At 37.7% G+C, this 27469-nt stretch overlaps 1 protein-coding gene across 3 annotated transcripts in view; it reads right to left on the bottom strand.

The window, feature by feature from the left end:
• LOC121736603 overlaps nt 1-26404 on the bottom strand; it is a 32627-nt gene extending 6223 nt beyond the window's left edge. For 2 of the 3 annotated variants that reach the window (XM_042127906.1, XM_042127909.1), the window contains exons 1-12: nt 26279-26404; nt 23528-23692; nt 22922-23144; nt 22516-22671; nt 21295-21437; nt 20592-20717; nt 20193-20381; nt 19263-19367; nt 18090-18278; nt 16974-17218; nt 16432-16592; nt 180-13972 (exon numbers count right to left, since the gene is read on the bottom strand). In XM_042127906.1, the coding sequence (XP_041983840.1) occupies nt 180-13972; nt 16432-16592; nt 16974-17218; nt 18090-18278; nt 19263-19367; nt 20193-20381; nt 20592-20717; nt 21295-21437; nt 22516-22671; nt 22922-23144; nt 23528-23692; nt 26279-26353 (15570 nt within the window). In that variant the 5' untranslated portion in view covers nt 26354-26404. The remainder of the gene's footprint in view (nt 1-179; nt 13973-16431; nt 16593-16973; nt 17219-18089; nt 18279-19262; nt 19368-20192; nt 20382-20591; nt 20718-21294; nt 21438-22515; nt 22672-22921; nt 23145-23527; nt 23693-26278) is intronic. The other variant, XM_042127908.1, reaches the window with a different exon arrangement.
• Nucleotides 26405-27469: the final 1065 nt, after the last annotated feature.

Below are 27469 nucleotides of genomic sequence, written 5' to 3'. Positions count from 1 at the left end.
ACAATTAAGCATGTGTGGGGTACGATGTAAAAAGGGATCGTTGGAATAATTATTTCAGCAGTCTTTTTACATTGATATAATTAAAAGTATAATTTGTATCACTTGAAAATAAATTGTGCACCTTTTTACACCATAATATTAATTATATAACACGTGGTAAAAAAGAAATGATCACTCACCAGCACAGTGCGGTCCAGATTTTCTGCGCGGACGGTTTCCTCGTAGGAGTAGTCGTGAGGATCGGCCGACGAGGGCAGGTTCCACGGCTCCGAGCCCTCCGGACTGGAGCTTCGCTCCGGCTTGACGTCCTGCGGGTCTCGGTCGGGCCAGGGCGAGCCGGTGGCGCGGGTCTCCACCAGGTCCGGCGGGGTGGGCGCCGGCGCGGGCGACGCCGTGCTGTCAGGCGGCTGAACGCTCGTCGCCGTCGCAATGTTGAAGGCTTGGAGGTTGTGGAGGGCCGCGGTCGGCAAACGGACGTGGCGGACCCCGGGACGAGCGAGGACAGGCTTCAAACCCGCCGGGCCTATGAGGCGCTGCAGGAGAAGCGCGTTTCCGCCCCCCTCACCGCCGACGGTAAGGATCTTAGGCCCCCGATTGGTGACTATAGCTATCTGTTGACCCCCCTTCACCATCGACACCGGCAGGATATAATTCGCCGGCATCAAAACCGCCGTCGCGGGTTTTCCGGCGGTCCCCCTCGCGACGGTTATCGTCTGACCGTCGGCCACGATGACGTTCCGAGCCGGCTGCTGCCTCGATGTCGCGTTTGAAGTTTCGTTTTCGAACGTGAGTTTTCTGACCACTTTCCTCGGGCTGTCCTGAGGCGAGTGTGACTCGAGACAGTTCTCTGTGCAGTCCCCCTGTGACGTGCCGCAGCTGCTGTCCTCCGAGCCCATCGTTCGACAGGTGTCCTCTCCGTGAATGGGGCTCATGTCCCGCCCGCCCGGTCGACGTGATCCGCTGGAACTCTTCTTCCGTTTCGACGAACCCGGATTAGACGGTGGATTCGACCTTCTTCGCGGTGCTGGCTTATCTTTGTCGGGAGAATTTTCCACTTGCTCCTTATATTCGGCGAGTATGTATAATATTCTTTGAGTCGTTTGTTCGTCCTCCAGAGGTTTCTGTGTGGACGTTTTCGGCGGAACTGTATTTATTTTCATCGAAGTTGTCGGATTGGTGCTCGTCTTCGGTCTCGATTTAGATTTTGAACTCGATTTTGGCTTCGGGTGACTCTGCTGGGGTGAAGTGTCGCTCGAAGTCTCGTTGCTCGAACTCTGTGCTGGTATTTGAACATGGGTGGAGGACGTAGGCGAATCTGCTACCCCCGATGAATCTGGTGATCGTGCAAAAGTTGAGGTTGTCGGTGTCGTAGCAGCCGGTTTTCTATTTACGTAGGCCACGTTTAATGAATTGTTATTACCGATCGAGTAGAGTACTTGCTGCGTCGGTTCCGTTGTTACGACACTAGCTGGAGTGTTACTTTCGGTGGTTTCTGTTGGAGACTGCATTTTGGTATACGAACTATTCGTGTTCGAATTAGGTTGTACAGTACTTCTCTCTTTGACTTGCTCTAAAACCATATCAAATTCTCTCAATTGTTCTAGTGTAGACGAGCTCATCTGTGATTCGGACGAAGTTTGATTTTCCGTAGTAGTCTTGACTCTTACCGGTTGTGCCTGAGGCGGTCTAACGGACTGTTGTCCCAAGGATGGTGCAGCAGTCAGAACTAGTTGTTGGTATACCGGTTGATTCGCACCGCCTATAACATTCCGTTGTATTTGGAAAAATGATGGTCTCACTAAACGTGCGCCTGAAACCATTTGGGGAGTTTTGCTAAGCATGGGCAGCTTGATACGCATTTGCGTCAGAACCGGCTGCGTATGTGTGGCAGAGCTAGTATGTGGTGCATCGTTTGATGCATTTAGCGCGTTGTTGTCTTCGGAAGCGCTTTCCGAGGTAGAACTATTTTGACTTTGGGGAACAATTTTTATAATTGATTGTTCTATTTCATTTTGATTGACAAATTTGACTTCGCCTTGATGCTTTTGTCCTGATTCGTCCATGAGTTCAGTGCTCGGAACAGTTATTAGGTTTATCGTCTGTCCCCCACCGATGTTAACTGGTATTTGACGGGTATATATAACACCGCCGTGCATTGTCTGTATGTTTACAGGAGCTATTGTTTGTTTTATTTGTTGGACTAGGTTACTCTGACCTTGCTGAGATTGAGAAGTCTGGGGTGGAGATTTTCGCAACAACAATGGTGGGCTATTTATTTGATTTATGTGTTCCAAGTTTATGGCGTTGTCGTTCGATGAGCATTCAACATTTTCAGTAGAACTATTCGTACTTGCCACATGTGAACTACTATTAGATTGCATTTCATTACTTTTCTGATTGTTATCTTGAAAAACTTGCTTACCAAATGCTTGATTAAATTTTGGTAAGCTGGTCGATTTTTCAGGCATGGTGGATTTCGGCGAGGAATTTTGAATAAACTTCGCATAATTTTCTTCGTAAACAGAACGTGACTTAATTTCCTGTTGTGTGTTGTTGTTTTCTTTGGAAGGAACAAAATTTGGGCTCTGATTTATATTATCTTGACCTTCAGGTTTGGCCGCATTAGATACATTTGTCGGTTCTATTGGCTGCAATCGAAGAACCATACTTCTTTGGTGCGGTGCATTTAACTGAATGGACTTTCCATCTGCTGACTTGCAAACAAACTGTACCATTTTCTGTTCATTGTTACCTTGTACGTTCGTTAGATTAGTTAAGAGATTAACTCTTTTGAGCAACTGCCCTGATGTATTATTCTTTTGACCACCAGTATTAACTATATGCAAAAGTTGATTACCACCTTGTTGAATTCCAGCATCAACTAAGGAAAGGCCGCTAAATGAATTATTATTTTGCGTAGCGCTATTTGAGTTGGACGAAGAACCACCAATTGAGCTCTTATTTTGTACGATATGTAAAACAGGTGTGTTATTTGAATTGTTTATAACTGAATTTGGTTGATTATCTACTATCGTTATTTGATTCCCCGATGTATTTTTTCCTTGGACAATATGCAAGACCTGTGGCGTTAAAGACGTGCTTTGGTTATCTGAAGAATTAGTTTGATTAAGGGGCGGCGGTAATATTTGAGCTAATGCTTGCTGCAATGCCATAGCATTTATCGGCGAACCTTTAGTATAACTGTTAACTGAAGTTTGGGTTGCGTTACCAGTATTTTGACGTATTTTCTGTGATAAAATGTTAACAAGAGCGTGTGCTCTACTATTATTATTTATTGAATCTGAGCCTGTAGTTATACCAGCTGCATTCATGGCATGAGCAATTTGATCGGTTTTTTCTGATGTCCCATTTGTGGTTTTTGGTGTGGATACATAATCATTATTATCCTCCTTCAATAAAGAATCGAATATCGCATTTTGTGATTCGGCATCTAATGTTCTTGAATTTTCTGATAGTAAAGCGTTGTTGTCAGGTTTACATAAAAAAAATTCTGGTTTATGATAACTATCCGATTTGTAAGAATCATTATCAGACTTATATGACTCATTTACAGACCTATAGGAATTATTTCCGGATTTGAAGGAGTCATTTTCGGGGTTATAAGCGTATGATATATTAGATACACTCTTATGGTCAGGTAAGAAATTGTTACTTTCTTCTGTATTGTCGTTCTCGGCCTCAACTTTGTTTTCGCAATTAGCATCAATTGATACTTTTGAAGCTTCAGGGACACTTAACTGACTTTGAGAACTCATAATTACTTGACTGCTGTGTTGGTATTCCTGCACCAATGGTAAACTAAGATCCGCAGTAGTAAGTTCAGTATATTCAGTCTTACTAGTATTTTGATCGCTGTCTGGACTATTTTCTGCAGAGCATTGGGGAGGACTTGCATTGGAAACATGTGTCACTCTGGGATCACAGGTAACTGGATTTTGTGCAGAAGCACTTACAGGCAACTGTCCAACTTGAACTACATTTACTACCATTTCGTGGGTCGGTGGATCAAGGAACTGTGGGCTGGTTAACTCATATAGAAATTTTTTACTGGATCTATTTGCCACGTTCCAATTGCAATGTAACTCGCATGCGCTTCTCTTAAAGAAATCTTTTACTTTATCGCGTAGCTGTATAAATGAAATACATCGCTTCATGATAGCCAATTCCTCGTCATTCGTCTTTTTAATAATTTGAGGTACATTTTGTATTTTATCTCTGGTCGTAAAATACGGCTGAGGTAGTTTTACGTCCGACAGAGTCGCAGCCGAAAATTTTGAGGTATAAAATATTCCATTTGCCAAATTTTGTATGACTCTGTCGGACCCCTCACCAAAACCCATATTAAAATTAGAATCTTCAGTCTGATCAAACTGGGGACATTCCTTTTCATTATTGTATTCCATAGCTATTTCTTCTGCTAACGTTTGTTGTAAAGGATCAAAGTATGCTTTATTTTCTTTATTAATATCATGAAATATTAATTTCTCACACTCTTCAAGCGGCGGTACAGTTGAATCATTATCACAATTACGATCTTGAATTGGCCAATTTTGTAACAATCTTCCAGGATCTATAGAATTTTTATGAAAAGGTCTAGAGTAAGAAAATTTTATAGTGGTATAGTACTCTAACAATCGCTTATATTCACTGGTATATGCTATCTTAGCGTAAATTTGAGATGTCTGCTTACATGTGTCAATATTTTTGCCTTTCCTGTACTTCTTTTGAAGTTTACAATCATTTTTCGTATCACTTTTACGCTTCAATTGTCGTATATTGGCATTATTGGGTCTTGAATAAGTCATTTTGGGTATAATTAAAGAAAAGTTGGATTGGTCTATTGTATCATCAATTTCATTAATCGATTTCTTTTTTAACGCCTTAATCATATTAACGGTTTGGTTAGCGTTAAGACTAGTTAATTCTCTTCTATTGCAGCTACTACTTGATAATGGAAAAATGTAGCATGTTCCAACGACAGGGTCTACATATGGGGAACCTTTTAGTACAACATTTGAATTTCCCTTGTAAATTAGTGTAACACTGTCATTTTCATTTTTTTGTCTCTTATTCTTTTCAACAACATTTTCAGAAATGCTCGATGTACTTTCGTCTTTATTGATTGTTTGTAATTGATTTTCTTGATTATTTTGCTCACATTCAAGAGAAAAGGATGGAGTCACGGAGAGCTCAGTAGAATTCAATCTTACATTACCGTTAACAACTTCATTTGACTTGTTTGGACTAAGATCCTGAATAGATGTTTTACACTCTTGCACATCTTCTATTATATTTACTTCGAAATTATTAATTTCTAATGATTTAAGTTGACTTTGGTCTTCATTTAATATATTATCATCCTCTGGAGCTTTAGACAGGTCTATTTGACCAATATTTGTATCTATTTTAGTAGTATTACCCTTTGTAGGACACGCTAGTGTGGTTTCAAAAGTAGTAACATTCTCACATTTACTGGACTTTGGTAGTTTTTTAGAAGAAAGTTCTACGTCGGTGGTAACTAATGATTTTTCTGAAATTTTTTGTTTTTTATAGTTTAACGTATCTTCTGTAGCACAAAATAAGTTCTCTTCATCTTCGAGTTTAATAGTATTATTTCCTACGGAAGCATCTTCATTTTCAGAAGTTTCATTAATGATGGTGTCATTAGTGCTTCCATTGTCGACATTTTTTTCGTTATTTTCACTTCCCTGTACTAATTTCTCTGAAAAAGCATTAGCATTTGTCACAACTTCATGTAAAATATATTGATTATTTTCTAACTTTATTTCGTCGTCCTTTTTGCTGTCAATTAATGGCATGGAATTTAACATACCTTGATTGAGGATTTCAAAAACTTTTGGATAGGTATGTTCTTTACTTTCATTTTTTTTAATTTCAAAATCTACTTCTGTAGCGCATATTCGATGAACTGCGTTATTAACATTAGCATTTGTCACAACTTCTTGTAAAATATCTTGATTATATTGTAACTTTATTTCGTCGTCCTTTTTACTATCCATTAACAGCATGGAATTGGACATACCTTGATTGGGGATTTCAAAAACTTTTGGATCGGTATGTTCATTACTTTCATTTTTTTCAATTTCAAAATCTACTTCTGCAGCGCGTATTTGATCATCAACTGCGTTATTAATATTGATGTCTTTATTTATGTCCTCATTCTCATCAGCATTGTCAGCAACGTTTGAGTTACTTTCGAACATATTCACTGAATTTGTTATGCAATCTTTTGAACTTTTATTACTTTCAATATATTTAATAGCACTATTAGATTCTTGATCATTGCATTCAAATTTGGTATTACTGTTATTTTTAATTTTTAATGTTTGCGAGTTTATAGAGGTCTGAATGATTGTAACATTTTCTTTTTTGTTAACTAGTGCCTCTAGATTGCTTTCATTTTCTTCGCATTTATAGCTGCTATCATCCTTACTAAGTTCTGTGGCACATGGAGCCTTAAAGACAGACATAATATTATTGCTATGTGCTTCATTGAACCTGTCGTTTGAAACATTTATTTTATTATCTAATATTATTATTTTTTCAAACTCTTGTATTGGTGTTACTTTCTTTTCTAGATTTTTCATAGAATTTTTCTTTTCTTGATCATTAAGTATGAGTTGAATCTTATTACAATTACTCTTGATTGGATATGTTTGCGTTTCTTCTAAGATAGTATTATTATGCATTTGCCTATTTTCTTTAGTAACTCGTACTTCTGAAATACTATTATTTTTTTCGCAGGTATCATTATTATCGTTATTGCTAGAGTCTCCATGCCATAAAATCTTGGGGAACGATGATACTTTATCAACACTTTCAGCATGATCTGCGCTAATATCCTTCACATTTCCATTTCTTGCCGTGGCTTCAAGGACATAATGCTGGGTCGCAGCTTCATCGACAAATGTTGGGTGATCTAGTATTATTGATGTATGTTTACTTTTACGGCTGACTTGTTTCTCAAAAACGTTTGAATCATTCTTGAATATTTTACTATTATTTCTTGTATCGGACGTATTAAGCTTTCTTTTCAAGGTATGTGTTGGGCTGTTAAAGATATGGCAATTTTTATCTTTTTGAGTTAAGTACCTTTCTAATACATCGACATTACTTGTAATTAACGTGTACACAAGATTAAATAGGGAAGGTACTTGAAATGAAATTTTGAGTTCTTCAATTTCTTGTCTTACACCATCAAGTTCTAAATCACTGTCACAATCCGTAGAACTATCTAAATTGATATCAGAATTCACTTGTAAAATAGGTTCTGCTTTTATATATTGCTGGTGCCTTACTTCCAAACTGTGAATTGTAGCTTTTGTATATAACATCCAATCAGAATTGCAAAAGCTTTGGACAAATGTATAACTATTATGTCTTGCTTTAGACTCAAAATCGGCAATAATGGACGGCGAATCTGGTCTCAATGCACTTTTGTCATTGCAGTCTGTATCTGACAAATTGGACAACGTATCACTACTACTAGATTTTTTTAGATTATAACATTCAGTTTGAACATCATACATCGATTTTAAATATTTCTGTTGCAATAGTTCGAAACTGTGAATTGTTGGTTTTGTGCCTGATATCCAATCAGAATTGCAAGGGATGAGGTCAAAACTTCGTAGAATATCACCATATTTTTCATCTTTTATTTGTGTATCCGATGATAAGGAGAACGAATTACTCGTTTTATCAGGTACATTTTCTTCACTTAATAGAGTATCTCCTGATCCTTTTGGCTCGTCAAATGGGTTAGCAGAATTAAAGCCACAATCTCTTAATTTCATTTCTTGATCACATCTGGCTAAATTAACACAGCAATCGTTATGCAATTGTACTATTTGTGATTTCAAAAGTGTTGATTGCAGGTCTTTCAGGTTAGCCAATATATTTTCAGTTTTTAAGGAGGGTGTTTCAGAATTTATTTCATTTTTCTCCGTGATATTCGTTTTTTCGGAAGAATCTATTATTTTATAGTTACTATTTTCACAAGAGTTCGTCACGTCACTAATTTTGCTTATACTAACATCCTCGTTTTGTAATACAATGTTTTGTGCGGTCAAGCCATATAATGTCATGTTCTTATCAATCTTTGGTAATTTTACAGTACATTTATCCAAGAATTTATTTTGGTGTTTTTCATAAGCCTTTGAATCTACTGACTTTGTCTTATATGTTCCAAATTCAGTTTTAAAATAATAAATATTTTCATCTTCATCATCACTTAACTCTATTATTTCTGTACTGTTATGATTAGATTTTTTGACGACTCTAGAGATAAGTATATTCTTATTAGGAACATTATTAGAATCTATAAAATGTTTTACATTCACAGTACAACTTCTACTGTTAAGAATATTTGTACTTAATATTGACTTTATTGATGGTTCTGATAGAATTGTTTTTATATCCACTTTTAAATTGCCAGAAACTGTTGCACGGAAAACATTTCCGTTCGATAGTTTAATTCTTAATATTTTTTTCATAACATCGCCAGTAGGCGACGGCAATTCCTTAATATCAGTTACTGTAACCTCTTTTCTTAAACTTGTTTTGCGGATATCCTTGGAAGGCTTATGCACTTGTTGGCGAATTTTTGGAATTGAAGTCGTCACAGGTCCACTATTCAATAAGCCACAAACCGATACATTTTTTAAATTTAATTCTTTAATTGGCTCGGTGTCTGTTAAGTCTATTGTGTCTGCTGCACAATTTACAGATTTTGAATTAGCAGTAACGTGCTCTAATCTGTCTGTATTTTCTTTTAGTTTTTTATTGGCATCGATATTGTGCGTATTATCGAGTAATTCATTGTTCTTTTCTCTCGTGACAAAGCTATCCGACGATAAGCTACTTTCCGAGATCCGTTTTGATGCAGTTTTCTTTGCCTCACTTACGTTATTGGAATTAGTTTGTAGTTCTGAATCAGGAAGACTATTGTTTGAATCGTCCAGTGTTGTACATTCTTTAGTTCGAAATAAATGAGAAGAGCGCAAGCGTCTAGTAGGTATATTATCACTTTTCTTTATACAGCATTCGCTGTTTAGCTGCACTACTTCAGAGTTTGTAACACTTACTTTTGCATTACTTTCATTATCCAATTTCAGTCTTTCTTCTTTTTTATCAATCAGATTATTTTGACTAGAAGTTTTAGGTTGTGTTATCTCATCATTATTAGTTCTTTTTTCAATTTGAATTGGAGCATACATAAGAGCTATGGGCTCAGATGGAATGTAATGGTTAATTTCTCTGTGTATAATGGATAGCCGTTTTCTCCGTAGCCTTTCTATATCAGAGCGACTTTTATGATCTTGAGGATGTTTATTGTTTAAGCTTTTCTTGTTTTCTACTATCTCGCTGGCCTTACTTAGCTCATATTCTTGAACTCGAGACAGATCTTTTCTCTTGCAAAATTTGGTAGACATATTATCGATAGTTGACAAATCAACTGTTTTTTTCTGTGGTATATATACTGCTAAAGTCATAATAGGTTCGTGAATATCCTGAGGTAAATCGGGACCATAAGATTTTGGCATTTCAGTGACTAAATAATTTTCGATTTCTAAAGTTTTATTGGTTACCACATTAAGATCTGATTCAGTAGCTTCATTTAAAATGTTGACCACCTTTGGATCACAGATAACCTTTTTAAGCTTCGTTTGCTTGTCGTGTTTACTACTGATATCTATATCTAATGACTTTTCGAAACAATCCTTCAAGTCATTTTCATTATAAGATTGTCTGAGGTCAGTACTGTTTTCATCGTCCTTTTTTGGTATGTCAGATTTATTTTTCACGGTTGTAATAAAATTTTGATCCATAATTTGTTTACAACTATCGCTTAAAAGAAACAGACTTTTGCCTTTCTCTTTTTCACTGTTATTTGTTTCCGTTTTGTATATTTCATCTGCCATGTCTGTAGTAAATTCTGTATTCTTAATTTGGTTACAACTATTGCTTAGAATAGACGGACTTTTTATTTTCGCGATCTTTTTATTTTCATCTATTTCTGTTTTGGCAAGTTCACCTTTCGTGTCTGTAGTAAGCTCGGTATTCACAATTCTGTCAAAACTATCATTCAAAATAGACGGACTTGCCTCTTTAGTATTTTTATATTCAAGCGTTCCCGTTTTGGCAACTTCATCTTTCATGTCTGTACTAAATTCTGTATCCATAATTTGATCATAGTTTTCGCTTAAAATGGATGGGCTCCTCACTTTTTGTTTATTATAAATCTTCGTATTAAATTCAATAACATTACTTTGAATTTCAACTCTTTTAACACAATTACTAGAAATATCTTCACATTTTGATTCTTTATACATTATTTGATCGCTCACAATATTAGGTAGATCCGCTAAATTTTGATGTAATTCGCTCTTTAAATAACTCTTTTTTTCTGTATTAGAATGATTTTTGATGTTTGATGTTTCGTCGGGATGTTGAAATTGGTTTTCAAAAAAGGGAAGATTCATGTTGCTTATATTACTGTCTTTTATCCGATTCGTGCTGATCAGAAGAGCATGTCCTTCTTTTAAATTAATTTTCAATCTCTCGTCACTATGTTGCGCAACAGTCTGATTAATCGAGTGAGATTTAATTAATTCCTCACCTTTTAGCCTGTTTGTGCCTATATTTGCATGACTCTCTAAATTTGATTGTCTTATTACTTCTGTTATTGCATTTGCATGCTCATGTTTTTTAGAACCGTTAGATTTTAACAAGTCACTGCGACATTGTTGGTGGTTCGGTTTCGGCAAATCAGTACGTACACTATCCATACTAGGACTACCAACCTGCACGGTTTCAGGTGAACTAAATAATGATGTATTCAATACATAAGCCGTTTGATTAGTTACATTTAAAACCTTCGGTTGTTCAACTATTGGAGCCCGAAGAGTAGAAGCGGGTATGATGTTTGTCGGAGTTATAAGCATAAGATTTTGAACATGGTTTGTATTAGATACATTCCTTAAAATAACATTAGCAGGATGTACTATATTTATTGGACTCGTAATAACACTTATATTGTTATTGGGTACACCACATGACACTTTTTGTGAATTTGATAATGGCCGCATGGCGACAACTGACGACCGACTTTCATTACTTTCAGTACTATATTTCTCTGTTTTAGAGCCAGAAGATTTTGTATAAGGAGGTAGAATTTGATCCGAAATAATATGTAATTTTGGCTTTACACTTGGACCATGTGAGTTTTCTTTTATCACTGAACATGTCCTAGTTGCAGGATTTGATACGCTTTCTATAGAAGATTGTCTTGTAGATTGTTCCATATTATAATTTGCAAAGCTTGAGTGTACTGACTTTATTTCTTGACTACTTTTATTTTCAGCTAATTTCTCCTTGTCGGACGTTGCTGTTCTTACACGGGCTGGTCCATACACAATGTCTACTTCTGAGGTCAATGGAGAACTTTCCTCTATTTCTTGTCTTAATTCGTCGTCTATTAAATCATCAAGCTGGTCATAGTCAGAATTAGGCATAGATGGCATTATTACGTTGTTAGTTTTTAACGTATTAGTATTGGTCAATGATTTTGTTGGATCAATATGCTTCGGTATACTCTTTTTTACAACTTTTTTTATATTAGGCTGATCGGTCTTTATTACGATTGCATTTTTTATTAAGTTTGGTTTTGTATCAACAACACTTGTCCGCCCTTTCTGGTTAGAAGACATTTTGTTGTGTTCTTGATAATTAATACTTTTGGAATTGGCAGTATTCTTAGGCAAGTGACGAAAGATTTCTGCATTTCCTTTGATACTTGAATTTCTGTTCAGTGCCATTTCAAGAGCATCTACGCCTTTCTTCTCCGACTTTAGAGATATCAGTTTATTCATCACATACTTCCAATCTTCAGAGTTTTCCAATTGAGCTCCTATATTTGGTGTCACTTTAATGTCATCTTTGTTGTTGTATTGAGCTGAGTGTGATACAACAACTTTTGTCTTATTTTCATGTGCTATCTTGTTTATAGGCTCGTCACTTTCAACTCCAAGCACCACTACTTTGACTTCATTTGATATATTACCTACATTAATTGGTGCTTTATCAGTAGACTTTTCAATAACTGTGTTAGGATACTGACTTTTCCAATTACTACCAACGTCTAAATTTCTCTCATGGATAAGACATTGTAGATCAACAGGTGTCGTCGCCTTTTGTTGCTTTTTGATTATAACTTTATTTTCAAAAATTTCTTTCGTAGCCTTTGAAACGTTTACTATATTCAATCTCAAATCTTTAGGCTGTACAGCTGCTGTAGTTAGCGGATTAGGAATACGTTCTCCTTGTTTAATCAATGGAGGGGGATTTTCTCTGCTTATGGCTATGGTATTTCGTTTGAGGGCTTTAGATATACATATTTCACCTTTAGCTTGCAAATTTTTAATTTTCACTAAGGAATCATTATCAATAATTTTGGATATAGGTGTTTTCATTTGTTCATTTAATTGTTTGTATTTAATATCTGCTTGTTTGTTTTTATGCATATAACTTAAACGAGAAAAAGTATTCGGTGCATTATCCACTCCACATTTTTGAGGTAGGTTTTTCTTATTCTCGAACATTGATAAATTCTGCTGTTGCAATTTTTGCACTTCTGAATTAACTAAACAGTTACTTGGCGCTTTATTTATATCTTTTACTGAATTCACATGTTGATGTAGTTCTGGCATTTGTTGAATCAAACCTGTTAACACTGGATTTCTTTGCGCAAGTTGAGATTGTGGTTCTTTAGAAGTGGTTGGTGGGTGTTGTTTATTTGCATTGTTTGTGATTGGAATGTTATGACGCTTTAAAAATTCTTGAAATTGTAATTGATGTGGATCAGAGATAAGTAAACCAGGTTTAGCTGCCTGGGCTCGTGCTTGATTTTTTTTTCGACTAGGAGCAACGTGAGTCTTTTTAGGAGCATTATTAGCAGGTACATTTCTTTTAGAAGCATCCATACCAATATTTTTTTCCGAACGTTTCAAGTTGTTGCCCAAATTTTCAGGCTCAGCGGTCTTGCAAATGATACTTCTTGGTGAGGCATCTTGAATTTGCGACTGGACGCCTTCTCGCCAAACAATATTAATTTTTGATGCACTATGTGCTTTTTCTACTTGATTGCTTTGTTGTCTAAATTGAAGAAGGTTTTTTAATTTATCTTTCACGTAATCTTGTGTATCGGTTTGTTTCATTATTATACTACGATGACTATTTGTGTCATGTGTGGAATTTACATTGTTAGACGTAGTCTTTTCAAGCGACCCAACATCGCCCATTGAGAATAAGCCACCAAATAAGACATCAGTATTATCGTTTCCTTCGGAATTAATAGATGCCATGGAAGATTTTCCTTGGCTGTCGTAATCACTGTCAGTAGCAGATACATGCTGAGTTCTTCCAGTAGTCTTTTGTTTTCGTCTTTCTTTTACTGGTTCTACTCCAGCACTTACAATATTGGTACCAGTAGGATTAGATGTATTATCATCCCTTCCTATTAGTAATTCTTGTTTTAATAGCATTTCCATTTTTTCTCTCTTTTTACGATCCCTTCTTTCTTTTCTTTTTTGTTTCTTTAGTAACTCTTTCTCTTGGTCACTTTCACTTAATTTTTTAGATTCTGGGTCATTTACATTTTTGGGCTTGGATTTTTTCTTGGTCACATCATTCTGCTTTTTAACTGTCTTCTTCTTGTTCTCTGTTGTGCTTTGGACATAATTAGGATCCGCATCCAAAGACAACGGATCACTTTCATCTTCAGAAAATTTTGCAGGATTTTTCCTACCTTTTGGTTTGGTGGAGTTTTTTGTAGAGTCGACTGTGCTGATAGAACATGCGCTTTCACATCCTTCCGCATACTCGATATTATTGTCTGACCAAATGTCCTCGTATTCTAATTCTACCTCATAACCTATTAAACAAAACATTTATTATTTATACTAGCTGTTGCCCGCGACTTCGTCCGCGTTAGCATAGTAGATCACATCCCAAGTATTATTTATGGTACAAAAATATTCAATATACAGAATTGACTTTCCTACGATTTTATTATATATAGATGTTCCGCGTGGCTTTGCTCGCGTAATTTAGGAATTTCACGCAACCGTACATTTTTCCGCAAAAAATAACCTCTGTCCCTTCACGTGGTCTATTCTTCATGTTTGTCAAATAACATAAAAATTTCTCCAGTAGTTCTTAAGATAATAAACAATTTCAAATAATTTCCCTCCGTTTTTTCCACATTTTCCTCTATTTATTTGGTCCTATTAGTCTTAGCGTGATAAAATATAGCCTTCCTCAATAAATGGGCTATCTAACACTGAAAGAATTTTTCAAATCGGACCAGTAGTTCCTGAGATTAGCGCGTTCAAATAAGCCCTTTCATATAATTTCCCACGTTTTTTCCACATTTTCCTCTATTTCTTAGCTCCTATTAGTCTTAGCGAGCTAAAATATAGCCTATAGCCTTTCTTAATAAATAGGCTATCTAACACTAAAATATTTTTTCAAATCGGACCAATAGTTCCTGAGATTAGCGCGTTCAAATAAGCCCTTTCATATAATTTCCCCCGATTTTTACGCTACTATTAGTCTTAGCGTAATAAAATATAGCCTATAGCCTTCCTCAATCAATGGGCTATCTAACACTGAAATAATTTTTCAAATCGGACCAGTAGTACCTGAGATTAGCGCGTTCAAATAAGCCATTTCATACAATTTCCCCCGTTTTTTCTACATTTTCCTCTATTTCTTCGCTCCTATTAGTCTTAGCGTGATAAAATGTAGCCTATAGCCTTGCTCGATCAATGGGCTATCCAACAGTAAAAGAATTTTTCAAATCGGACCAGTAGTTCCTGAGACTAGCGCGTTCAAACAAACAAACAAACTCTGCAGAATTATAATATTAGTATAGATTTCTGTTATACGAGGGGTGATCCAAAAGTAATGATAATCAGTTATATCTAGTGCACACAAAAATACAAAAAAAATATCAGTCACTTTGTCAGTTACCCACTAGTTCAGGAAAAAAAAATCATATAAATAGGCCACGATTCCCGGGAGCTACATTCATTTGAATACGGACTGTCAAGGAGTGAACATCAAAATGGAAAAACACGAAATCAGAGCTGTCATTAAATACCTCTGCTTGAAAAAAATGTCTACCAAAGACATACACAGCGACTTGGTGGAAACATTAGGGGACTCTTCTCCTCCATATTCCACAGTTGCACGCTGGGCTAAGGAGTTTAAGCTGGGAAGAACATCGACGGAAGACGAACACCGCGAAGGACGCCCATCGACGTCCCTCACTGAAGAAAATGTGAAAAAAGTTGAAGAAGTTGTATTGGAAGATCGAAGAGTGACTATCAGGCATGTAGCTGAGGTCACAGGGCTCTCATAGGGCAACATTCAAAGAATCCTTGCAAACGAATTGCATATGAGAAAGGTCTCCGCGCGTTGGGTACCGAAAATGTTAAACGACGAGCAAAAGAAGAAACGAGTCGACATGTCAAGAGCAAATCTCGAAAAGTTCAAGGCAGACAAGGATAATTTTTTGTCACGTTTTGTGACCATGGACGAGACCTGGGTCCACCATTTTGATCCTGAAACAAAACAACAATCAATGACATGGAAACGATCCGATGAACCGACGCCGAAGAAATTCAAAGTGTCAAGCTCAGCAGGGAAGGTTATGGCGTCTGTTTTTTGGGACGCTGAAGGAATAATCATGGTGGACTACTTGGAAAAGGGGGCCACTATTACAGGCTCCTACTATGCAGAACAAATAAGAAGATTGCGGGAGGCTATTAAGGAGAAAAGGCGAGGCAAACTGCGGGCTGGAGTACTGTTCCATCAAGACAACGCACCGGCTCACAAAGCTGCAATTGCCATGACTGCCATTCAGGAAGCGGGCTTTGAGCTGGTGGAACACCCCCCCTATTCACCAGATCTAGCCCCCAGTGACTTCTATCTCTTTCCACGACTCAAGGAACACCTCCGAGGCAAGAAATTTGACGATGATAGCGACGTGATGGCCGCGGTTGAGGACTTTTTTGAGAGTCAAGATAAAGATTTTTTTTCTAAGGGAATTTTAGGTTTGGAAAAGAGATGGACTAAATGTATAGACTTGCTTGGAGACTATGTTGAGAAATAAATTTATTTTTCTATTTTATTCATTGTGTTTATTATTGATTATCATTACTTTTGGATCACCCCTCGTATAATCAATGGTTTGGTTCAAATTTATAAAGCCCATTCGCTTAACGTTATATTTTACGGTATACATGGTTACTTGACAAAATTGAAGTTTAAAAATAATCAATCCACAAAGACATACTTAATTAAAACGTTTAAAAAAACACTACATACCTTTTTCTATACCATAGTAATTATCTTCATCGTCCTCTTCTTCGGGTAAATGGTCATAGGTTTTAGGGTCCAAATTCAGGTATCTAAGTTCCGTTGTGAGAGCTCGAGTGCCCTCTTGGGTTCTTTCCATGTACACACGGCAATTCTCAAGTAATGTATCTCTGTAACACATAGGTATATATTTAGAATTGTATTTCTAGTATTGTTAACTCTTATTTTACAATAACATAATTATGTAGGTTTCTATAATATTTTCCATCGCATTTCTCTTCGTAGGACTGCTGGAAGAAATTTCTGTTAGAGATAAGCAGTACCTTGTGTCGTCTTTCTTCTGTGCATATTTCATGTAAAACATTTGTATGTGCAATAAATAGGAAATAAATAAAAAACATAAGAAAATTAGATCATCTGACATTGTATAACTCCGAAAACTTCTCACTATAATCAAAAATTTAATATTTCTAATTTTCCTAAAGTACCATACAATAAAGAATAATTAAGTAATCAGAATTATATATTTTCAAGTTCAATGTTATTATTACCTGTCCATATCCCACGATAGAGTTTTGACTCTGGGTCCAGAGAGTAGGACAGCTAAATCCTCACAGAGCTCTGTTTTTAGGCCCAAAGCACCACACTCGGTGTCAAACATTGATGAAGACAGTATATTCGTCTGTTTTTGTGTTTGTTTTAAGTTGAGTGTTTCAGAGGTTTTGACGAAATTTGACGACGTACGACTGTCTGTGGCCCAACTACCAAACTCAGAGGTCACCTCCGTTGATTCTCGCTGAAAAATTCCGCCATGATTTTAACAATCACAGTGAAAACTAAGGGCCTGTTTCACCACTTCCTGATAAGGCTATCTACCAATTAACTTGACAGATCAAGTATGGAGAATCTGTCAAAAAAGTTGTGAATAGCCTATTAGGCACTTTATCAGAAAGTGGTGAAACAGGCCCCTAGAAAACCATAAGTTACAGATTAAAAATTAACAGCTGATATGAAGTAGTTAAAGTAAATTTCAGTCTTTTGCATACCGTATATACTATTCATGCGCCAGCTGGGGTCTGATTTTCAAGCATCGAATATCATTTCGATCGCAGGCTATCTCATGCGCATAATATGTCCCACGTCCGAGAGATCGAAACGACATACGACGAATGAGAAGCGAGCCCCAGGTTATTTATTACAACAAAATTGTCCAATTAAGAGTCGGACTCGCGCACGGAGGGTTCCGTACTATTTAAGAGCAAAAAAAAGCAAAAAAATATATATATTTTGTGTATGGGAGCCCCCCTTAAATTTTTATTTTATTTTAATATAATTAGGGCATATTTAAAAATTTCAAGTGCCTACCTGTTTCCATAATAATGGAAACAGGTAGGTTGCTCGTTATCAATAGATAACGAGCAAAAAAGCCAAAATAATCACGTTTGTTGTATGGGAGCCCCCCTTAAATATTTAATTTATTTTGTTTTTAGTATTTGTTGTTATACCGACAACAGATATACATAATCTGTGAAAATTTCAACTCTCTAGCTATCACCGTTCTTGAGATACAGTCTGGAGACAGACAAACGGACAGACGGAGAGTCATCGAAGTCTCAGTAATAGAGTCCCGTTTTTACCCTTTGGGTACGGTGTTTTTAGACACGTACCTTAGGTGACTTCTCAGGGGCGGCGATGGGGGGCAGAGCCGCGACCCGCTCGTACATGGTCGCGGAGGGGTGGAGCGAGAACGCGGTGAGTAGACACTCGCAGCGCAGACGGGCGCTCGACGACAGCACCTCGCCGAGGCGAGTGAACCACCCGCTGATGGTGTGCTGTAGAGCGCACACTTCCGGTTCCTGGAAGACGTTGATGTTAAGCACTCCCTAGGGCCTAGACCAGTGCTTCCCAGACTGTGGTCCGCGGACCCCAGGGGATCCGCGAGTATATTATGTATGTCAGTTATTTTGCTATTAATTTTATTAATGGGGTTCGTGAAAACTGTGCCTGACTACCTAGGGGTGTCCCGTGACTGGAAAAGGTTGGCAGGGAAAAGAAACACAGACGGTAATTCAGCATTACATGCGTTACGTGCTGTAATGCACGTATGATCGTTTATTGTAGTGAATGATGCGAATGACATGTAAACTACGTGCTGTACATTGATTGACAAGTTCTTTAATTTTTCGTCCTGCAATATGTGCATTACATGGACCCATGATCGTTTCGCGATCGGCATGTCACGCAACAATTAATACTGTCACGTAAATGCATGTAATGCTGAATTACCGTGTAGGGAGTATTTTAGTTGTTTATTGATAACCAGATTGGATTCAGTATTTTCAGATTAAATTTAAACGTAAGGTCTCATAACACTAGTGGTTTGCCTGCGGAGCGCTGGCGTGAAGATAAGTTTAGCATGCGCCGCGAATTTGCCGCGTCTGAACAATAATTATGATAAACCGGTGTGATTTAGGCATTAGTGTTATAAAGATATAAGATAATATTGCATAATACTAAGAAAATAGTTCCTTAAAATTCTTAAAACTGCAGCACCATTTTTATAGTAACATATATTTATAATAATCCTTACATTGTTTTTTTTTAGCTATCCAGTGGTATAAATAAAACTATGGCCTGTTTCACCACTTACTGATAAGTTCCGGATAGGCTATCCACAACTTATCTGACAGATACTCCATCTGTCAGATAAGCTGCGGATAGCCTATCCGTCACTTAAAAGGGAGTGGTGAAACAGGCCTTTAGTGTCATTATAGAAAAATCGTACGTTTGTACGATCTGTGTATACAGTTTTTGGACATAATTATTATTGTAATATTTACCTTATCTTTTTCAAGTTTCAGTCCCTCCAATTCGTTCATGCCAGCAGTAATAGCACGCACGTATAGTTCACAAACAAATGGTTGTCTGTCGACTTTGTCCTTGCACTGTAATTACAATCAAATTTTATATTAATATATAGAAAAATTGATGTGGAAAAATTATCCTGCCTTGTTTAAAAGACCTAAAAGTGCTTTAAATAAAATTCAAACCATAGATTCTAGTGATATTAGTTAGGTCAGGAGATTCTTAGACTCTACTGCAAATACTCAATCAGACTTTTGAGGCGGTGAGAGAAACCCAAGAAATAATTACATCGACGCACCCGTAAATATACACGCTGAACGTAGGCGAGGCTAAAAACCACACCTAAGAGAGATTTAACAAATACTTACATTAATTTGATGAAGACAAACTCCATACACCTTTTTGTCAAACTGTTCATTAAATTGAACTTCTTTATTAAAGTGCGTCCGTAAGACATAGATGCACTTGCAGCAGACACAAGATAAATTTGACGATATTTTTCTTCGTCTCGTAAGGAAAATGAGCTTATGTATCCCCGGCAGTCAGGGGAAGGCTAAAGGGGTATGTGTAGCCCCCGGGGGCCGTAGGAACCCCTGGCATACCTACTAAAAATACAAGGCTTTCCTGCTTCTCCGCTTTTGCCAGAGCCACCAGAAACGCAGGATACACAGCCATCACATCCGACGTTAGAGCCAGTCCACACGGCGCATAGTCGGCCACACGGGCGCTGCGTCATCGCAGCGTTATTTAACGTCAACACTCCCGCTTTATCTCGGGGGCTGCAGTCCGTCATGTGTGCGTTGCGACGACGCAGCGCCTCGTGTGAACACCTTGGTAAAACAACGCAACGGCAGCGCTGCGTCGACGCAACGCTGACGCAACGCGCCGTGTAGACTGGCTCTTACCTGATGAGCGATGGCGTTCGCAAACGCATACAGGTGAGCCGCGGTGGCAGCGGGCGCGGCGAGCGCGGCGGCGGCCTGCGGCAGACGCGAACCGTCTAGTAGCAGCGTCAATGCGCTAGCGCACCCCGACAGCGCGTCGAGCACTGCGCCCGCGCATGACGTCACCACCATGCATCGTGTGATCACCACCTGTAGTAAACAAGGTAAAAATATCAGTCTACAGTATAATATCGTATTAAAATAAGATATTTAGAAAAGGAGATCGCCAATTTAACAAAGCAAGAACTTTATACCTTTAGAATATCGACGTAAAACGCGAACAGATTGCACAACAATGCGTAATGTTTCATCTCGCTCTATTCCTTTTTGTATTGCCTCAAGTTTAAAGTTAACACATACCTGGGCAATAAGAATGGCTACATCTTTAGCCTTCTTCCACAGCTTCTTATCAGCCGGCGATTTGTCGAGTCGAAAGCGCAAACGCTCTACTATTCTTTTTCCGTCTTTTAGGGGAATCTTCTTTGCCTATAAACAAGAAAAATTATACTTATTACTGCTATGTCGTCTTTAACCTCTGTACTTAAAAGGTGATCAGTTTAATCCAATGACGTTGTCCCAGCCCTGGATTTATAAATAGGCCGAAAGTATAGGGGTTGTGGCAGATTTTGTACATGGGGCGGCAGAAATAAAGTGGCCTACACTCATCAAAAATACAACTGGCACTGCTTTGTCCTATCCATAATAATATACTATGGACGCTTCACACTACGTCAGTCTGGCCCCGTGCTAAGTACCTGAAGGACTTGTGTTACAGGTACCAGACAACGGAAATATATTTAATACTTTTATACTATACATATATTTAAGATTTTTATTATAATATGATACACATAAGGTGGTTGATGACAGAATGTATCTCCTTAGTATCGATAGCTAGACGGTTGGAGTTCGCAAAGATGTATTTCTGTTTTTTACTTTTCTCTCCTTTACTATCCTTTCTCTCGTCTCAGGGAGCTCATACAATAAACGTGATTATGGCCGCGCGACATGGCCCTATTCTATACTAAAGCATATTATGATGACAAGCATGTATTCAACTTACCAAGTCAATACAAGTAGACTGATCCTGTTTGTGGAGCAGCACAAACTCAATGTCCATGAGTAGCTCCCACACGTCCTTTGTGAAGCCGGCCTCCCTGCTCAGCGTCTCCACAAAATTTGGACTTTTACTCCCTCCTTGAACGCCTAGAAATTAAATGCAACTATTATGACTGGCTTCTGAAGTTTTATGCCATAAGATATTGTTATTCGAGTAGTGTGAAAATTAAGAATGAAGATGTATGTGTTCTAATTATTTTTCACAGAAGTTTATCTATCCATCAATGTAGTTGACTTGGTAAGCTTCGTTTATCAAAACTAGTGTATTACCTGGAATTACATGTATCTAACATCTTCAGACACCAGACCAATCGAATTACTTCACTAGAAGTTGACAAGCCTCTTTTACATTTTGGGTATCTAATGTGACCATACTTTTATCACGTGAGTAGCAGTATTAAAAGTAAATGACGGTCGCACTCACACATTTAATCATGATTATGCTTCAATTTAGTGAAGAGTTTGACAGATAATGTATGGGGATTATGTCAAAATCTGCATTTAATTACAGCTAAGTAATTCATGCTGTACGGCAGTGAAAGTCATAAGGGGGATTCCCACGACCCGCTAGGCGACAGGCCTGCCTCACCTGTGTAGGCCTGTCACGGCCTGTACGTGAGTGTTCCCACGGCAGATGTCGGCCTGTTGACTGACATTCAAATTTCCGACATGAGCAGTGATACGGAGGATCATTATAGAATCATTAATTTTGGTTTTCAACTTTCTGTAGGTAGACATTAAATTTTTTAACTCCGTGATAGGGATAGCTCCAGCTGATAAATTAGCTTTTATGCGTAACCACGCATCATGGACATCATTCTTATTTTTATGTTGAGGCGACGAACTATTCCAAAGCTTGTTAATTTTCATAAAGAGTTAAAAACTCGAATATCAGTTCGTTCGTCCACTCCGTCATTTGCGTGTATGCTCAGGCGCAGCCGCAGATAAGATGAACGATTACAACCGACGCAGACGCGCCCGTACAGGCCGCGACAGGCCACGCCGCGCCGCGCCATTGAACTTACCGACTTCCGATGGATAGAACGGGCGACATCAGGCCACCACAGGCCTCATCGGATGTGACGGTTCCCGTGGCCTGTCGGTCTGTCCTGGCGCGGCCTGACCTGGGAGAAATCAGGCCGTGGGAAGCCAGCTATAGACATACCTGGTGCAGCCTGGTCGCTGTGCGCAGGCGCACGCGCGCGCGTCATGACCGCCGACACGAGCACCAGAGCCAGGTCGAAGAGTCGCTTCGCGCGCGCCATAACGCGCACGCGCGTAACGAACATCATCGCCCGCTCCTCGCGCAGCCATTCTATTACTGTAACAAATAAAAAAAGTTAATGCCGTAAATTCAACTCCCGCATTAAAAAAAAAAAACTTCTCCAGACAATGGCTGACAAGTTGATCGCGTCGCCCTTTGTGTCGGTCATCTGTCCAACTGATTTTTCAGTGTGAAAAAAGGCAGTACAAAATATTATGATGAATAAATGTTTTGCTGATTCTCAAAGACTCTTCAAGTTTGAAAAAAAAATGATTTTTAAAAATCTAGTACCAAAATTTTAATTTACCTTCTTGATCTGTTGGTTGAGTACTCTTTGGGTCCAGTAACGCCTTGAGGACGGAATGGCCCCAGGGGTTAGACAGGACGCCCTTGTACCAGACAGCCCTCCGCAGTAATGTGGTCTCCCAGACGAGGAGTGTGTCGGTCTCATGACACTCGAGGATGAAGTCGTTAATAGCTTTCTCAAGTTCGACATGATGTGGTTTGTTTTCAGGTAAACCCCATTCGTCCTATAAACAAATTGTCAATTTTTAGACACCGAAATATATTGTAGCTATAAATACTGTATTCAGTATGTTAGACACTTAGAAAGTGACTAGATTTTAGATGTTATATATTTCTTAACATAACTGAACAAAAAATGCAATATACAAAACAGCTAAGAATAGCATAGTCTCTTGTAGATTGACTGCTCCGTAGAAGTCTACACGTTAATGTACGCCAACTCTGACTATACGACTGACCAACACTTACATCCCGTCAGAGCCTGTGCACAAGACTGACTGTAAATCTACTAAAGTCACCTGTAGTATGGAGTGCGAACAGAAGCACGGGCTTCTGTTCGTGTAGTGCACAAGACTGAATGTATGCTGACTGACACTACTATAGTCACCTGTAGTATGGCATACGCCGTGTTCCGCTGTATCCACGACAGCAGATGTGAGCGCGTGTCGGGCGTGGAGTGCGAGCAGAGCCCGTGCACAAGACGCCACGCCTCGCACACGTTCCGCGTCCGCTGCTCCGTAGAAGCCTGCCCGTTGAGGCGTGCCTCTAGGCTCTGAGAATAAAGACAATGGGTTACTAAAAAATTGTTATGTAAGAATCTCATAACTTGCATCTCATAGCTTCAGCAGTTTGCTATTTAATTCATCAAGCCCCATTTGGTCACCGGTAACCAAGACTCCTTTATGTTAAAATGAAACTTATTTATTAAAAAAAGTTTTTTCAATAAACATTTCTAATGTCAAGTTTTTTCATGTCCACTGCATTCATATTATATTCAACACAATCTATCTATAAAGCCGAATGCATAGTGGTATTTGGACGGCCATACAATGTGTAACTAAATTAACGCATAGCTTAAAAACGACTACTCGGGCTCATCATCACAAATGACTTTTGTATGGAAACAACACTGAAAATGTGAAAAAATTGGTATTTTATTTCAACTGACTTCACTTGAAAAGTATGGAACAGCTTTTTCTCTATTTCACTGTTAAATAAAAATAAAATAAAATAAATAATAATTTTTCTTAACTAACTCTGATTGCCTTATGGCAAAGGCCTCCCCTAAACTCTCCCACAATTGTCTATCCATAGCCTTCCTGTATTTCACTCTTACTTCCATACAGAAAGTTATTCGTAATGATGAGCCTTAGTAATGGTTTTCAAGTTGTGAGTTACTTACACGTTGTACACCTGTGTCAACCAACCAACCCAGACACACATTTTATCTTGTTTTTAATTGTCTTACAGAAATAAAAAAATAAAAATTGTAGGTAATTTATTTCACCATTATGAAACCACCTTTATCCAAAAATAGTGTCACTTTTGTGTAACGGTAACACAAAATCTTTTGTGTTACTATTTGACAATTCTGGCGGCCTTACCCACATGACGAATCTATAAGGATTACGTTTTTTTCCATTTGGCTACGAAACCCTAAAAACCAGTATGGTGGCATCAATAAAATTTAACTTAAATTCAATTTAATGAATATATTGAAATTAGTAAACATTTATTTACTGAAAATAAGTTATTATTTAAAAAAAAACTCTGGGTGTGGTTGTAAGAGTTTATCAAGAATAGAATACAAAGAGCCCTGTCTTATTTTAGTTAACCAGTGACATTAGAGGCCTCAGAAATCATAATAACCATATCTATTGTATCATAAAAAGTTACTGCTCCTTATCAAAAGCTGCTACAAATACTTATCAAAAGCTGCTACAAATATTTATAGGTGGGAGAGCCGTGCTTCGGCACGTATGGGCCGGCTCAACCGGAGAAATACCACATTCTCACAGAAAACCGGCATGAAACAGCACTTGCGCTGTGTTTTGCCAAGTGAGTGAGTTTACCGGAGGCCCAATCCCCTACCCCATTCCCTTTCCTACCCTCCCCTATTCCCTTCCCTACCCTACCCTATTACCCTATTCCCTCTTAAAAGGCCGGCAACACACCTGCAGTTCTTCTGATGCTGCGAGTGTCCAGCTTTCCATGTTGACCCGTTTGCTCGTTTGCCCCCTTATTTCATTAAAAAAAAATTGCTCATACAAATAAATGAATGTTGTGTTTCCTTTACAATTTAACCCATCAAGCCCCAAGTGGCACCCAGCTACTGCACAACAATTGAAAAGCCATTGTTTCTGCAATTCCTACAATCTTTGTATTAATAATAAATAAACAATAAAATTATGTAATTGTTTGTTTGCTTTGGAGTGTAGTGTGTACAATCTAAAGCTTTTCTATAATATTTATTGTTCTTAATTAAGGTATTTTGGCTTACATTTAGGGTTAAATCTTTTTGGGAGCTAAACATTATGCATCCATAGATATTATTATTATTTTATATTTATTTGCAGTTGAATTCTATTGTAAAAAAATTGCTGTATGTATGTACTATGTAGGCATCATGATCAATTTTCCAATAGTTATGCGAGTGCAACATTTTGTTAATAATAGAACTATACTATTAGAATATATACATTATCCTAAAGTTTTTGTGCTTATAGTTGTCAAGATCACCACATGGTTAGTTATGTTTATTACCGTTTTTATTCCTTATCATTTATGCAAGTTGACATGTAAAAAGATTTAAAAGCATTGAAATCACATTGGCATCAGATCCCCTAGCATAATTTACCTAAAGTTCACACATGAGCATGCAAACGAAACATAATAATAATATGTATAGAACGTGTATAGATATAATACGTGACTGTGTAGTGGACGCAAATGGCTGATGTTTGATTAAGACTGAATCATCAAAACATGGTTCAATCATCAATGACATATTATATCAGCTTATCCACTTAGAACTTACTGCATATCGGGCTATCGGCATTAGGATACTTTAAAAATAGAACGAAAGTATTTATCCACGGAATCCTGTGTCTCCAGAGATCGGTCATGTCTCTGTGTTATGTATTTGGCAAGCTGCTAAATTTATTAAAATATTTTTAAAAGAATGTGATTGATGTGATAATATATCATGAAAAAGCAAAACAAAAAGTAAAGAATAATAACATGAAGAAAAAACAAGACCGTATAATATGAGACAAATATGGCGGACATCATGAACTCTATTGAAACGGCGTCACGTTATATTTTGTAATCTTTACATAAAAATTGAGAAAGCACTTACTTGAAAACTTTCTATGTAATATCTCTTATCTTTTTTTCCACTTTTTAGATTACTTCCATCATTTGTAGAAGTCATTTCTCAAAAATATATCGCGGAGAGACATTTATGCGCTTGTGTTTTCGTAATGTGCTGTCAAATTATACTGATGTTGCCAGTTGAAATTATTACAAATGTCATAAATTACTGCCGATCCACACTCGCGCGCGACACGGATCGCGGCGCGCATCGCGCCGCGGATCGCGCATTCTGCCAAATTTTCTGATCCACACTTGATCCACACTCGCAAAGTTCGCGACATGTTCGCAATGTTGCCACTTTTTAATTTCTTCACTTTCTTGACGCACTATAGTTTGCGCCCTTGAGCCAAATTTATCTTACTTTACATTATAAACTAGATGTCCCATGCGGCTTCGCTCGCGTAAATTATTAGGAATTTTACGGAAATCGTACATTTTTTCGCAACAAAATAGCTTATCTCTCTTCACGTAGTCTACTCTATATCTGTGCCAAATAACATACAAAATTGCTTTAGTAGTTCGTGAGATAAATAAATAAATAAAACTTTATTTCAGACTAATTTTGTCCACCCTTGCTAATAATTTTCCGTTTTAACCACATTTCCTCTGTTTCTTCGGTCCTATTAGTTTGCGTGATAAAATAGCTTATAGCCTTCTTTGATAAATGAGCTATCTAACACTAAAATATTTTTTTTATCGGACCAATAGTTCCTATGATTAACGTGTTCAATCAAACAAACAAATATTTTTTAAATCGCTTGACAAAATCGAATCTTGATCTAAATGACTATGAAAAGTACCAATGGGTCATAATAGGCTCATAATCATAGGATGCATTTAGCTTATAAGGTATAATATGGTAGTGATGATGAATGTAATTTCAAATTTGCATAGTAGCATATGCTTTCCGTTCTTAAAGCAATGCAAAGGAGTTCTCTCAGCACTTTCCCAATCTAATCATGGTGTACCTTGGTGCAAAATCTTACTTGTTGATTGCATATGCTTAGACTACTTCCCACGAAACCGAAGTCACCACATGTTTCGATATAAATTTTAAGGAGTTCCCTCGATTAGTCATGGCTCCCAGCATCAGATCACCACTTTTGTGAGTATAGTACCAAATTCGGATGATACTCTGTACGCCAAAAGAAAAATTTTGAAAATCGGTTCACAA

Source organism: Aricia agestis, chromosome 19 (assembly GCF_905147365.1).
Source record: "Aricia agestis chromosome 19, ilAriAges1.1, whole genome shotgun sequence".
NCBI lineage: Eukaryota > Metazoa > Arthropoda > Insecta > Lepidoptera > Lycaenidae > Aricia > Aricia agestis.
The sequence above is the reverse complement of the archived record's forward strand: the minus strand, read 5'-3'. Positions and strand labels throughout refer to the sequence as shown.